Consider the following 15,010-nt stretch of genomic DNA (forward strand, 5'->3'; position numbering starts at 1 on the left):
TTAATGTTACATGTAAAATCAATTAGACCATAAAACAATTATTTTAAACTAGATTTTATATTGTGAAATTCACATTAAGATAAGGTTCACATATATTTAGGGCAAGTATGGGAAAATTGACATTAATCTGCAGCACTTATTTAAGCTAGGTTGATGCACACTTCAATAAAAATTGTTAACTACAGGAAGGCATTGCACCATTCTTGTGAACAGGTGGCACACTGTTCAGCTTGTTTGGTGTTGGCCCCACAGATGTCTTTCAACTAATCTTTAAGCAATTCATCATCCTTTTTCAAAACCAGGAACTGGCCTAACAACACACATGGGAGAAAGTGAGCACTGCAGATGCTAGAGATCAGAGTCAAAAAGTGTGGTGCTGGAAAAGCACAGCCGGTCAGGCAGCATCAGAGGGGCAGGTGAATAGGAGCAGGTGATGAAGGGCTTATGCTCGAAATGTCGACTCTCCTCAGATGCTGCCTGACCGGCTGTGCTTTTCCAGCGCCGCACGTTCTGACTCTAACAACACATATGCCTTATTAAAGCCTCACTCTCCCAGTTTTCTTCCCAAGTGTTATTCCAATGGATGAAAGAAGAAATGGACTTGCTCCTCATTTGGTTTGGAAAGACAATTCCTGTGCTTGTTGAAATTATGTTTTAGAGCTGTTAAATCAAAGGTTCACAATGATTGAACTGCCAGAGGAAGTGGTGGAGGCTGGTACAATTATAACATTCAAAAGACACCTGGATGGGTATATGTTCAGGAACAGTTTCAAGGGTTGTGGGCCAAACACTGGCAAATGGGACTGTGATTAATTTCAGATATCTGGTCAACATGGATGAGTTGGACTGAAGTTTGTTTCTGTGCTGTACAACTCTATAACTCGATAGAAGAAATGAAGATAAATAGAATAAACCAAACTAGTTACACATGATACAAGTTTAAAAATTTTGAACACATGTTAAAATGCCATCTCATTAATCCAAACAGGACCCTTTTATTGTACTCACCAGAGAAAATTTCTTTCTCTATCACATCCACATTAATTGTCGTTTCAACTCCATATGATAGCATCTTCCTTGTGTCTTCAAACAACTGAGTTTAGATGTTTTCAGCTTCAAATAATCTCTTCAGAGTTTTAAGCAAACACTCCTAGTCTGGAACATTAAAATTAAACTCTTTACACTGATGTGCAGTTCTTAGCAGTTCAAAACTATCTTCCTTCTTTAGGAGCATCTGTTTGTCACATCCAGCTTCAACCAAAAATTTTACAAAGTAGTCCAATTTAAAAATGCTTTCTTCCAGCCCTGGGTGTTTACCCTAAGGGTAGAACATCATTCCATAATCTTCTAAGTGAAGCCTCATGCACATCATTGGGAGAGTTTTATGACCACACAATTTAAACAATGTAAACAAAACTCCAACCAAGAACCGTCTCTCTAATACTTATTCTCTTAAGTCACCATGACCACAGAAATGCTTGCCAGTTAATATTGAACCTCTTCTCTCACACAAAATCCCACATGCACTATTCAAAATCTAATATTGATATATGTCAGCTCAGAAGTCACATGACACCAGGTTATAGTCCCACCAGGTTTATTTGAAATCCCAAGCTTTCTGAGCGCTGCCCCTTGGTCAGGTGAAGTCTTGGATTATAACCTGGTGTCGTGTGACTTCTGACCTTGTTCACCCCAGTCCAACACCAGCGCCTCCACATGATGGCTACCATCAATACCACAAAATATAAAAAAACTTACATACCTTACATCTCATATGAATGTTGAAGTTGTTGCCTGTATACACTGTCCAGATCATTACTATGTCTAACTTGCAGCAAAAATCCTAACACTGATCCCTTAGTTGCTCCATTATAAACTTTCATCCAGTCTGGAAAAACAACCATTCTCTGCTCTTTGATATCTGTTAATTTTTATATCCATGCTGCTGCCCTTTTTATTATGCAAGCTCTAATTTTGTGCAGCACGTTAACAGAAACATTTGGAAGTCCATTTATGTCACATAAACGTCATTATCCTTAACAACCCCTCCTGTTGTAAGGTGAGAGGAGGAAGGTTTTAACAAGACATGAGGGGCAACCTTTTTACATGTGTGGAAAGAACTTCTAGAGGAAGTAGTGGATACAGATACAATTACCATGTTTAAAAGGCGTTTGGATAAGTAATGAATAAGAAAGGTTTGGAGGGATTTGGGCCAAATGCAGGTGGGTGGGACTAGTTTAGTTTGGGATTATGGTCAGCATAGACTGGTTGAACTGAAGGAGAAAATAAGGACTGCAGATGCTGGAGATCAGAGTCGAGAATGTGGTGTTGGAAAGGCACAGATGGTCAGGCAGCATCCGAGGAGCAGGAGGTTCGACGTTTCAGCCATAAGCCTTTCATCAGGAATGAGGTTTGTGGGCCTAGGGGGCTGAGAGATAAATGGAGGGGCTTGGGGCTGGGGGGGAAGGTAGCTGGGAATGTGATAGCTCGATAAAGGTGGGGGTGAAAGTGATAGGTCAGAGAGGAGGATGGAGCAGATAGGTGAGAAGGAAGATGGACAGGTGGGACCATTCAAGAGGGGGGGTGCTGAGTTAGAGGGTTGGTTCTGGGATTAGGTCGGGGGAGGGAAAACGAGGAAACTGGTGAAATCCACATTAATCTCGTGTGGTAAGATGAAGCAGAAGATGAGGCGTTCTTCCTCCAGGCATTGGGTAGTTCGGGTTTGGCGATGGAGGAGGCCCAGGAACTGCCTGTCCTTGGTGAAGTGGGAAGGATGTACAGCCACAGGGCAGTGGGGTTGGTTGGTGCGGTATTTCCAGAGATGTTCTCTGAAACGATCTGCAAGTTGGCGTCCTGTTTCCCCAGTGTAGAGGGAACCTTACTTTGAAAACCTGTGGTCTCTCTTTTTAACTAACCTACATTTGCCTAAAAGACCTGATTGAACTCTTTAAAAGATAATGAAAGCTTTCTGTAGTGCTGAGATGGGCAATATGCTTATACTTGTCAGGGGACAAGAACCTGGCTGTCATAAATTCAGGAGAATAAACCCAGTCAGGACTTCAGGAGAATATTTTTTACCTACAGAGTGGTTAGAAAGTGAAACTTATCAACCACAAGAAGTCCAGATAATTTGCTGGAACAACGTGATGGGGAACTGAAATAAACATGAGAACCAGCTGATGGGTTTAGATGAGGAAGATTAGAAAGAGTGTGGAACCTAAGCCAAATGGCCTGCTTTAATGCTGCAAATGCCATGTGACACTGATTGCAGATTTTCTAAATGGCGGATTCAGTGCGTGTATACATATCCAGCCCACAAACCACCCGATTTGATGCCTGAATCAGAGCATGAAAACGTAACCTGACTCTAGAACTGGACTGTAGATTTCCAGGGAAGGGCCCACTCGTTCTGCTCTGTGCAGGAGCGTCTGTCTTATGCTTTTAAAATGAAAAAGTAAGGTCACTGCTAGGCTGCTTAGCTGGAAGTAAATGATAATAAATTATAGGCTTAACTGCTGCGCACCATTTTATGGTGGAATGCTTGTTTTATTTTCACTTGTTCTCTAATTGAATGAGAACCCAACAAGCAGATCTATGATTTATTTATCTCAGTAAGTGATTCTTTTCCTATGACACATTAAAATATGTAAATATTTTTACCAAGCCTTATTAATCATCACTGTGTCTAGCAGATTTCTTTTGGAGTCCACAGATACAGAAAAGCATGTGGACAGTTAAGCAGTGCTCATACTTTCTATAAAAGGTACTAAACCGTTGATATTTGCATTACATTTCCTTGTGCATTACATTGATTGAGGTGCAAGTCCCGATGAAGAAAGATTTGGAAATTTTCACAATATTTAACTCCTGTTTGAATTAATTAAATATTCCTGAAGCAAAACCAGTTTGCTGGAGAGACTTCTCAAGACGTAGGCTCACCTGGAACATTAACTGTTTTCTTTGTAGGAGAAAGTGAGGACTGCAGATGCTGGAGAGTCAGAGTCAAAAGTGTGGTGCTGGAAAAGCACAGCAGGTCAGGCAGCATCCGAGGAGCAGGAGAATCGACGTTTCGGGCATGAGCCCTTCATCACTCTCGACTCTGTTTTCTTCCTCCACGGATGCTGCCAGATGTGCTGAGTTTTTCCAGCAATTTCAGTTTTCAAGCATCTGCAGTTATTTGCTATTAATTAGCTTATTTTTCTAATCGACTCTAATCTCCAGCATCTACAGTCCTCACATTCACCTATTTTTCTAATCAGCCTGTTCAGCGATGTTATTACACACCTCTAGAACAGTGGGAATTGAACCCTAGCCACCTCGTTGAGATGTAAGGACAATACCACTGCACCGCAAGAGGGCCCTTAAATATCTCTTTCTAAACTGCAGTTGATGACTCTGTTGGTAAATTAAGTAGTAACACAAGAAAATTACATCAATACTGAATCAACCTGTTCCCACCTCTAGAGCTGGACGGTCTTGTACTTGGAATTCCTAGCTCAGAGGTAGGGACTCTACGACTGCACCACTAGAACTCTCTGTTTTATTAAGCTATTGCTGAACGGTAGTCACTGTTTCATAATGGGGCAGTTTGTGCCAAGCAAGATAAAGCAAAAAGCTGTCAGAAATTATCAGGCTGTCTGTTTTAGTTATGTTGTTTGAAAGGTACATATTGTGACTGGACAGAACTAACCTGCACTTCTTCCAAATAGGTTCTTTCTCGTCCACCAGAGAGGTCAATTGGCGTCTGAATTTAATGTCATACATATCTGACATTGCAGCACTCTGTTCATTCAGCCAGTGCTGAAATCTCTGGATGGGTTTTGAGCCTACAACCTTCTGAATCAGAACAACAGCCAATGCTGGCGGTGCTGATTTGACTTCAATGGCAAAATTGCAGGAGACAGCAGAAGATGTTTGAATGAATGACAAGTATCCTTGGCTTCGCCAAGTTTATTCATGTCAGCTCATTTTTGGCCAATGGCTAATTAGTTGGTTGAGAAAACTAACTACTCTTAAAGATGCAGCACATAATCTACGTGGAGACCGTACTCTTCTCTTCAATGGAATTAAATGTAACTTGAATGACAACAAATAAGACATTGAATCCAGTACATTCTGAATAGCAAAGGTCTTTTCCCTAGGGTGGAGGAGTTCAAACCGAGGGGACATATTTTTAAGGTGAGAAGAGAAAGATTTAAAATGGACCTGAGCAACAAATGTTTTACACAGAGGGTGGTTCATGTGTGGAATGAACCGCCAGAGGAAGTGGTATATGCAGGTATAGTTACAACATTTAAAAGACATTTGGATAGGTACATGAATAGGAAAGGTTTAGAGGGATATGGGCTAAATGCAGGCAAGTGGGACTAGTTTAGTGGAAACATGATTGGCATAGACAAGCTGGACCAAAGGGTCTGTTTCCATGCCGTATGACTCTTTGACCACATATCTTTTCTTTGAGTCTGAGTCAAGGGATCTAAGATTCCGAGAACATAAATCACAAGACGTTGGTGTGCTGATGCAGCAAGCGATCAGGAAGACAAATGGAATGTTTGCATTTGTTGCAAGGGAAATAGAGTGGTGAAATAGGAATGTTACACTCCAGTAGTACAGAGCATCAGGAGGACTCTGGATGGTTTTGGTCACCTGAAATGAGGGATGCAATCACTTTGGAAGCAATTCACTCAGGATTCCTAGGATGAAGGGGTTATTTTACAAGGACAGGTTGAGCAGGTTGGGCCTATATCCCAGCACACAACAGAGTAGGGCCATTCGGTCCATTGTGCCTGGGGTGCTACACCTTCTCCATTGCCCTGTAAGTTTTAAAGTATTGATGTAATTTTCTTGTGTTATTGCTGAATCTACCAACAGATTCAAGAACAGCCTCTTTCCTGCTGTTATCAGACTTACGAACAGACCTCTCATGTATCAGAGTTGACCTTTCTCTGTAGCTATAATACTATATTCTGCATTCTATTCTAGAATTAGAATCCCTACAGTGTGGAACAGGCCCTTCGGTCCAACAAGTCTACACTGACCCTCCAAAGAGTATCTCACCCAAACCCATTATTCTACATTCATCCCTGACTAATGCATGTGACCTACACATCCCTGAACACTATAGGTAGTTTCCCATGGCCAATTCACCGAACCTGCACATCTTTGGATTGAGGGAGGAAACCCACACAGACCTGGGGAGAATGTGCAAACTCCACACAGACAGTTGCCCGAGGCTGGAATGGAACCCGGGTCCCTGGCACTGTGAGGCAGCAGTGCTAACCATTGAGCCACCGTGCTGCCCTATTACCCTGATGTACTTATGTAAGGTATAATTTGTGTGGTTACACATAAAACAATACTTTTCATAGAATATAGAACAGTACAGCACAGAACAGGCCCTTCAGCCCACGATGTTGTGCCAACCACTGATCCTCATGTATGCACCCTCAAGTTTCTGTGACCATATGCATGTCCAGTAGTCTCTTAAATGTTCCCAATGACCTTGCTTCCACAACTGCTGCTGGCAACGCGTTCCATGCTCTCTCAACTCTCTGTGTAAAGAACCCGCCTCTGACATCCCCTCTGTACCTTCCTCCAACCAGCTTAAAACTACGACCCCTCGTGTTAGTCATTTCTGCCCTGGGAAATAGTCTCTGGCTATCGACTCTATCTATGCCTCTTATTATCTTGTATACCTCAATTAGGTCCCCTCTCCTCCTCCTTTTCTCCAATGAAAAAAGTCCGAGCTCAGTCAACCTCTCCTCATAAGATAAGCCCTCTAGTCCAGGCAGCATCCTGGTAAACCTCCTCTGAACCCTCTCCAAAGCATCCACATCTTTCCTATAATAGGGCGACCAGAACTGGACGCAGTATTCCAAGTGCGGTCTAACCAAAGTTTTATAGAGCTGCAACAAGATCTCACGACTTTTAAACTCAATCCCCTGTTAATGAAAGCCAAAACACCATATGCTTTCTTAACAACCCTGTCCACTTGGTTGGCCATTTTAAGGGATCTATGTACCTGCACACCAAGATCCCTCTGTTCCTCCACACTGCCAAGAATCCTATCCTTAATCCTGTACTCAGCTTTCAAATTCGACCTTCCAAAATGCATCACCTCGCATTTATCCAGGTTGAACTCCATCTGCCACCTCTCAGCCCATCTCTGCATCCTATCAATGTCCTGCTGCAGCCTACAACAGCCCTCTATACTGTCAACGACACCTCCAACCTTTGTGTCGTCTGCAAACTTGCTGACCCATCCTTCAATTCCCTCATCCAAGTCATTAATGAAAATTACAAACAGTAGAGGCCCAAGGACAGAGCCCTGTGGAACACCACTCATCACAGACTTCCAGGCAGAATATTTTCCTTCTACTACCACTCGCTGTCTTCTGTTGGCCAGCCAATTTTGTATCCAGACAGCTAAGTTCCCCTGAATCCCATTCCTCCTGACCTTCTGAATGAGCCTACCATGGGGAACCTTATCAAATGCCTTGCTGAAGTCCATATACACCACATCCACAGCTTGACCCTCATCAACGTTTCTAGTCACATCCTCAAAGAACTCGATAAGGTTTGTGAGGCATGACCTGCCCCTCACAAAGCCGTGTTGACTGCATTTAATCAAGCCATGCTCCTCCAGACGGTCATAAATCCTATCCCTCAGAATCCTTTCTAACACCTTGCAGACGACAGATGTGAGACTTACTGGTCTGTAATTGCCGGGGATTTCCCTATTTCCTTTCTTGAAGAGAGGAATTACATTTGCCTCTCTCCAATCCTCAGGTACGACTCCAGTGGAGAGCGAGGATACAAAGATCTTCGCAAGTGGCGGAACAATTGCATCTCACTTCCCAAAGCAGCCGAGGACCAATCTGGTCTGGGCCTGGCGACTTGTCAATCTTAATGTTTGACAAACTTTTCAGCACATCAGCTTCCTCTATCTCTATCCATTCCAGCATGCACATCTGCTCTTCAAAGGTTTCATTCATTACAAAGTTCGTTTCTTTCGTAAAGACAGAAGCAAAAAACTCATTTAGGGCTTCCCCTACCTCCTCAGACTCCACACACAAATTCCCTATGCTATCCCTGATCGGCCCTACTCTTTCTTTGACCATTCTCTTATTCCTCACGTGTAAAATGCCTTTGTGTTCTCCCTAATCCGTTCTGCCAAGCCTTTCTCATGCCCACTCCTGGCTCTCCTCAAACCATTTTAGAGCTCCTTCCTTGCCTGCCTGTAATCCTCTCGAGCTGAGCTTGACCCTAGCTTCCTCCACCTTATGTAATCTACCATTTTCCTTTTTACGAGAAACTCCACCGCTCTCGTCATCTAAGGTTCCTTTATCTTACCATTTCTTCTTGCCTGTCTCAGAGGGACATATTTATTCATCACTTGCAACAACTGTTCCTTAAACAGTCTCCACATGTCTATAGTGCCTTTACCATGGAACAATTGCTCCCAATCCATGCTTCCTAACTCATGTCTAATCGCATCATATTTAATTGGGGAAGAGGAAACTATCCTTCCATTTTGCCTAATCCTGTCCTTCTCCATAGCCATGTAGAATGTGAGGCAGTTGTCGTCACTATCACCAAAATGCTCTCCCACCACAGATCTGATACCTGCCCCGGCTCGTTTCCGAGCACCAAGTCTAGAATGGCCTCTCCTCTCGTCGGCCTGTCAACGTACTGAGTTAGGAAACCCTCCTGAACACACCTTACAAAAACAGCTCCATTCAAATCTTCTGCTCGAAGGAGGTTCCAATCAATATTGGGAAAGTTAAAGTCACCCATTACCACACCCATACTACGTCCACACTTTTCCAAAATCTGCCGACCTATGCTTTCTTCCATCTCCCTGCTGCTACTGGGGGGCCTGTAGTAAACCCCTAACAAGGTGACTGCTCCCTTGCTGTTCCTAATTTCCACCCATACTGACTCGGTAGGCAGATCTTCCTCGACAATGGAAGCTTCTGTAGCTGTGATACCCTCTCTGATTAGTAGTGCTACACCCCCTCCTCTTTTTCCCCCCTCCCTATTCTTTTTAAGTGCTCTAAACCTTGGAACATCCAGCAACCATTCCTGCCCCTGAGAAACTCATGTCTCTGTTATAGCCACAACATCATAGCACCAGGTACTGATCCATGCTCGAAGTTCATCACTTTTATTCCTGATACTCCTTGCGTTAAAGCAAACACACTTTAACTAATCCCTTGGTTCCTTCCCAGGAAAATCCTTCTCACTAGCTGGTCTACCTCTTGCTATTGCCTCATCTGCATCAGCTCTCACCTCCAGTATACAGCTCAGGTTCCCACCCCCTGCCATACTAGTTTAAACCCTCTTGAACTACTCGAGCAAACCTTCCACCCAGGACATTGGTCCCCTTCCAGTTCAGATGCAACCCGTCCTTCTTGTACAGGTCCCACCTTCCCCAGAAGACATCCCAATTATCTACATATCTGAAGCCCTCCCTCCTACACCAGCTGCGCAGCCATGTGTTAAGCTGCGCCTGCTCCCTGTTCCTCACCTCACTATCTCGTGGCACTGATTGTAAACTAGAGAACACTTCTCTGTTCGTCCTGCTTTGCAGCTTCCATCCTAACTCCCTGAAATCACTTTTTATATCCTCGATCCTTTTCCTGGCTATATCATTGGTGCCAATATGTAACATGATTTCTGGCTGTTCGCCCTCCCCTTTTAGAACCGCATACACCCGATCGGAGACGTCCCGCCAGGGAGGCAACATACCTTCCGGGAATCCCGATCCTGACCACAAAATCTCCTGTCGATTCCCCTAACTATCGAGTCCCCTACCACGAGTACTTTTCTATTCTGCCCCCTTCCCTTCTTTGCCACAGTGTCAGGCTCAGTGCCAGAGAACTGACTGCTATGGCTTTCCTCTGGTAGGTCATCCCCCCCAGCAGTATCCAAAACGGTATACTTATTGCTGAGGGGAATGTCCACAGGGGATCTCTGCACTGTCTGTCTGTCTGTCCCCTTTCCTCCCCCTAACTGTAACCCAATTATCCTTGTCCTGAGCCTTAGGAGTGACCAACTCCCAGTAACTCCTCTCAATTACCCCCTCAGCCTCCCGAATGATCCGTAGTTCATCCAGCTCCAGCTCCAATTCCCTAACACGGTTTTCAAGGAGCTGGAGTTGGGTGCACTTCCCACAGACGTAGCCAGCAGAGACGTGTGCCCTGTCTCCCACCTGCCACATTCTGCAGGAGGAGCAAGCAACTGCCCTAGCATCCATACCCGACTTATCTGAACACCCACTCAGTACTAAAGTAGAAAGCTTAGTTCAAGTTGCTATAAAATTAATAACAAACTTTTATACTTCACTGTATCTCGGTGCATGTGACAATAATAAATCGAATTTTGACCACTTTTTTAGTCATTGCTGGAAAGTTCAATAAAGAATAACATAACTTTAATTAAAAAGGCTATTATTACACACACCTTGTTGACACTTGCCTGGTAGCACAACTAAGCTAGTTACCCAAGCCATCCCTCACTGAGGATAGTGTATCCTTTCTTCTGGCAACTCTACCAGTTACATTTTTATGAATGGCTTGACCTATTTGTTTGGGGTAATATCCAGAAGGTTGGCGACTGGTTTCCTGAAACTTACAGGTGTTGGTGTGGTACAATGATTCTTGCATTACAGCAGTGTCTGGTTTGAACTGATTGGCGCCTTCTCCGTGCACTGTGGTACCCCTTGGATTGAAGTATGTGTCATTCTGCCCTCGTGGACCCCACTGAATATAAATTCTGAGGTGTCACAGCTCCATTCTTGAGAGGCTTGAGCCTCCCTCACTTAGCTAGAATGTGTCTGAGTCTGATGCATTATTGTCTTTAGAGTCATAGAGATGTACAGCATGGAAACAGATCCTTCGGTCCAACCCATCCATGCCGACCAGATATCCCAACCCAATCTAGTCCCATCTGCCAGTACTTGGCCCATATCCCTCCAAACCCTTCCGATTCACATACCCATCCAAATGTCTCTTAAATGTTGCAATTGTACAAGCCTCCACCATTTCCACTGGCAGCTCATTCCAGGAATTCGACTAACCTCTTGCATTTATATACCAATGTACAGAATACTGATCATTACTCACTACCGCAATTCTTCCAAACCTCTGACAAACACAGAACGTGCTGGAAAAGTCTTATCAGACTCGAAAACATTAATCTGTTTCTCTCTCTACAGACCTGCTGAGTTTCTCCAGTGTTCATCTCAGGTTTCTAGCATCTGTGATGTTTTCCATTTATCTTTAATTCCCCTTTACTCTGAACCTTGGCAGGGTGTGACTGAAATTGTCAGAGTTACATCACCATATCCAGCGTCACCACAACAGATTCACGCTCGTGGTGCAACAGCGAGGCACTTTGTTGCCTCTGAAGTGCTTTTTAGATGGCCTGAGGTGGTGAAAGGCTCTACATAAATGCATGTACATTCTGATTGGAATGATGCTTCATGTTGGTTTTCCCGTTTGTCGCCATCACAGGTCATGAAGACGTACCACATGTACCACACCGAAAGCATTAGTGCAGAGAGTAAACTGAAGGAGGCTGAGAAACAGGAGGAGAAGCAGATTGGGAGGGACCCTGTCTTCAACATCCAGATGGAAGAAAAGCACCAGAGGCGGAGGTCGGTGAAAAAGATCGAGAAAATGAAAGAGAAGGTAGGACAGGCACCAGCCTTTGATACGAGGGAGGGGTGGAGGAGGAGTGCTACCTTTTAGCAAGGTCCATATTAATATGGGAGTTAATATGGGACTTGTTCTTCTCTGACCATTTAAATCTGCGATTCTGCAAAGCTAATGACTAAAATCTCACTTCACTGTGTGGTCCATGCTATTGGACAGTTAAACTAAATAATTCCTGCCCTGTGGGGTAGGTTGGTTACCGCTGTCCTCTTTAGGGATCGACAAGACCTGTTTGGTCTAGTGTGGTAGAGGGAAGCCATTTTTATCGGCCTATTTAGAAGAAACTCTAACAGGATATGGTTTGTTGTAAGTTAGCGACGAATTACATTGAAGGTGTTATCGCAGAGACCAATGAGAAAGATCTGGATATTGGGTCATGCTCTGCCGAAATCCTAACCTGTTTTGCCCACCAGTCCATATGATGTAATCGGTAAGTTAGCCTTTTGTTCAGGGTGTCTATTCTCTGAAATAACTGCCCAGAGGCTGTATGTCATCTCCAAGTCACCCTTTATTTACATGTTCACAGTACATTGGCTGTGGCCAGCCAGTCCCTGAACTGAGGAGATTCTGAAACTCCTGGTTATTTATTTTCTGAGATTGTCATCTCCTGGTTACATTTCTTTTGGGTTTTTTTCGTTCTTTTTATATCCCCTCCCTGCACTACTGCCAAACAGCAGTAATGCTCATTTCTCTCCAGCACCCATGTCGTGTGCAGGACACAGTGAAGAAACATTGAGTGCAGAAAACTTTATTCATATTCCACCACCAGGAAGAAAAGACACCCAAGTGGCTAGTGGCCTTCCCTTCAAGCGCAAAATTTCTGCAATCCTCCGTAGCAGGATTTGAACCCAAATCCCCAGGATATTACCTGCGTCTCTGGTCTACCAGTGCAGCGATAGTACCACCAGGCCACCCATCATCTCCCCATCTCCTGGTTATATCGGTCAGCCAGGGCTTCCTGTTTGGCCCACGCTAACAACCCCAATTTTGTAGTCAACAAGATCCACCTGGTTCCAATAACGACATTCTCCATTTGTGACATTTGAGTGGCACAGCAAGGAGGTGTTGTTGAACTTGTATTAGAGGTTTGTTAGGCCTCAGTGGGAGTTGTGTAGAGTTCTGGGTGCCAAGTTGTAGGAATAATGGCGAGCGTGCAGGAGGGGTTTACAGGATTGAGGATAGATTGAAGAAGTTGGAGAGAACAAGGCTATGAGCAGATCTGATAGAGGATTTTCAAAAATCATAAGCAGACTGGGCAGATTAGATTGGTAGAAATTGGACAGAATAGATTCCCTCAGGAAAAGTAGCAAGAACAAGAGAGTACAAATTGAAAGTGATCTGCAAAAGAAACAAGGATGAAGTGAGGAAAAACTTTCTCACTCAGTGAGTAGTTAGGGTATGGAATGCATTGCCTGGAAGTGTGGAAGCAGGTACAATCTGAGGCATTGAATGATTATTTGAATAGAAATGGTGTGCAAGACTATGAGAAAAAAAGCATGCGATTGGCACTTGTAATGATGTCCAGCTAACAAGCTGGTTTAAACACAGGGTCAAATGGCCTCTTCTGCACCATAATAATTCTATGATTCTGTATAGGGGTCTGAATTACCCATTAACACTGAAGTTCGTTCAAACAACATAACTATTTTTAACTGCTGGATGGAGAGTCATCACAGGCTTTTGCAATTCGAGTGAAAATTTGAGTATATATTTCTCCCCCGGTATTTCCCTAAGTAGTCTTATCACTGGACTGTTAATCCAGAGCCAGGTTTGAATCCCGCAGCAGATGATGGAATTTGAATTCAATAAAAATCTGGAATTAAGAGTCTAATGATGACCATGAAACTAATGTCAATTGTCAGGAAAAACAAACTGGTTCACGAGCATCCTTTAGGGAAGGAAACCTGCCATATTTTAGCTGGTCTGGCCTACATGTGATGCCAGACCCACAGCAAGGTGGGTGACTCTGAACTGCCCTCGGGGCAATTAGGGATGGGCAATAAATGTTGGCCTAGCCAACGAGCTCATCCCGTGAATGAATGAATTTAAAAAAACAAAGGAAAGAACCCCACATTCCTCATCTGTTGAGCTGTGTTGTGGATGAAACTCTTCCTAAAGAGCTGGAAATAGCCTACACCAACATTGTTGTCCAACACACTCCATTCACCCCCCAACCTCTTCTCCATTTAATTAGGATGGGCCTGGTTTAAATTTCTCCTCCTGCTTGCCCACATTAGTTCAGTATTCCTGCCAGTGCAAAAGGAGTCTGCATTTGACTTTCCCCTATTTCCCACAACATTCCTGTTGCTGACACAAAACATTGAAGCTTGTATTCTGTGACAGGCTTGGCCCAACCTGTTATCACTGTAAATACAGTGTTCTTTCTAAAACTTCCAATTCTGCTTTCTATTGCAAGGTACCCAGAAGCTTTTTCCAATTGTCCAGTCCATGGGCTCTTATGTTTCCCCCTTGTCCACCAAGTTGAACCCACCTCACGTTCCCAGCTCCCACTTTGATCGAGCACTGAATTGTTTCTTCTCCTTGTTCCTAACTCCCATCATGATCCATCTAAGCTCAACTTGTCCAGAAGACCCACCTAAACTTTCTTTCTAAGACCTGGCCCGTGCTAACTGATGTCACAAATGACTTCCGCACTTTAGCTACTCTCCCACTGCATTTGGATGCATCCTTTATCAACTCCTTCCCTTGTGAAAATGCCCCTATCTACTTTTGCCCTTGCCACCTCATCTTCAACAAGCCCCTTGTCCTTGATAATCTCTGCTTGCTTCTCTTCCCTCTGTCTCCACTAACAGGTTAAAGTCCGCCTCCTTGTGTTGATTCCTTTAATGATCTTATTCCCCACCTCCCCAACCCCACCAACCAGCTCCTGGTAATTTCTTCTCTCTCCAATTCCTCAGAAATAGCTTTAACTGCATGGGCTCCACAAGCGAAGGAGACTTGCCATCTGGGGCTGTGGGGGTTGCTGCTGGGGGGCGAAAGCCATACTTTTCAAGAACACTCATTCGTTCCTGCGCAGCCCCATGACTCAGGCATTTGCGCATCCTTCGCACTCTATATCCCAGCGGCGTGCAGATGCTTGGTGGTTGATTGCACTCAATACCAAGAGGGCTACATTTCTAGGACAGAAGGTGGAAAAACATGATGTTGAACTTTAGCCGTGATGTAGAGTGGATGTTGCACACTGGAGACATCACACCTGGATCTGACCTTGCTGATCCATTTTGCCAAGTGTTCATTGCCAACTGAAGCCTCACTCTCAGGCCTTGGACCGA

The 15,010-nt window shown here is 44.1% G+C and overlaps 1 protein-coding gene across 4 annotated transcripts in view; it reads left to right on the top strand.

Moving 5' to 3' along the window:
• The window catches only part of srgap1a (SLIT-ROBO Rho GTPase activating protein 1a), a 300,039-nt gene that overhangs the window by 196,658 nt on the left and 88,371 nt on the right, over positions 1-15,010 (top strand). For all 4 annotated transcript variants that reach the window (XM_043709962.2, XM_043709965.2, XM_043709964.2 and 1 more), the window contains exon 5: positions 11,517-11,693. In XM_043709962.2, coding sequence (XP_043565897.2) covers positions 11,517-11,693 — 177 coding nt within the window. The remainder of the gene's footprint in view (positions 1-11,516; positions 11,694-15,010) is intronic.

The sequence above is a fragment of the Chiloscyllium plagiosum genome, unplaced genomic scaffold (assembly GCF_037043375.1).
Source record: "Chiloscyllium plagiosum isolate Xiang-an unplaced genomic scaffold, Cpla_swu_hap1 HiC_scaffold_19, whole genome shotgun sequence".
In the NCBI taxonomy this organism is placed as follows: Eukaryota; Metazoa; Chordata; class Chondrichthyes; order Orectolobiformes; family Hemiscylliidae; genus Chiloscyllium; species Chiloscyllium plagiosum.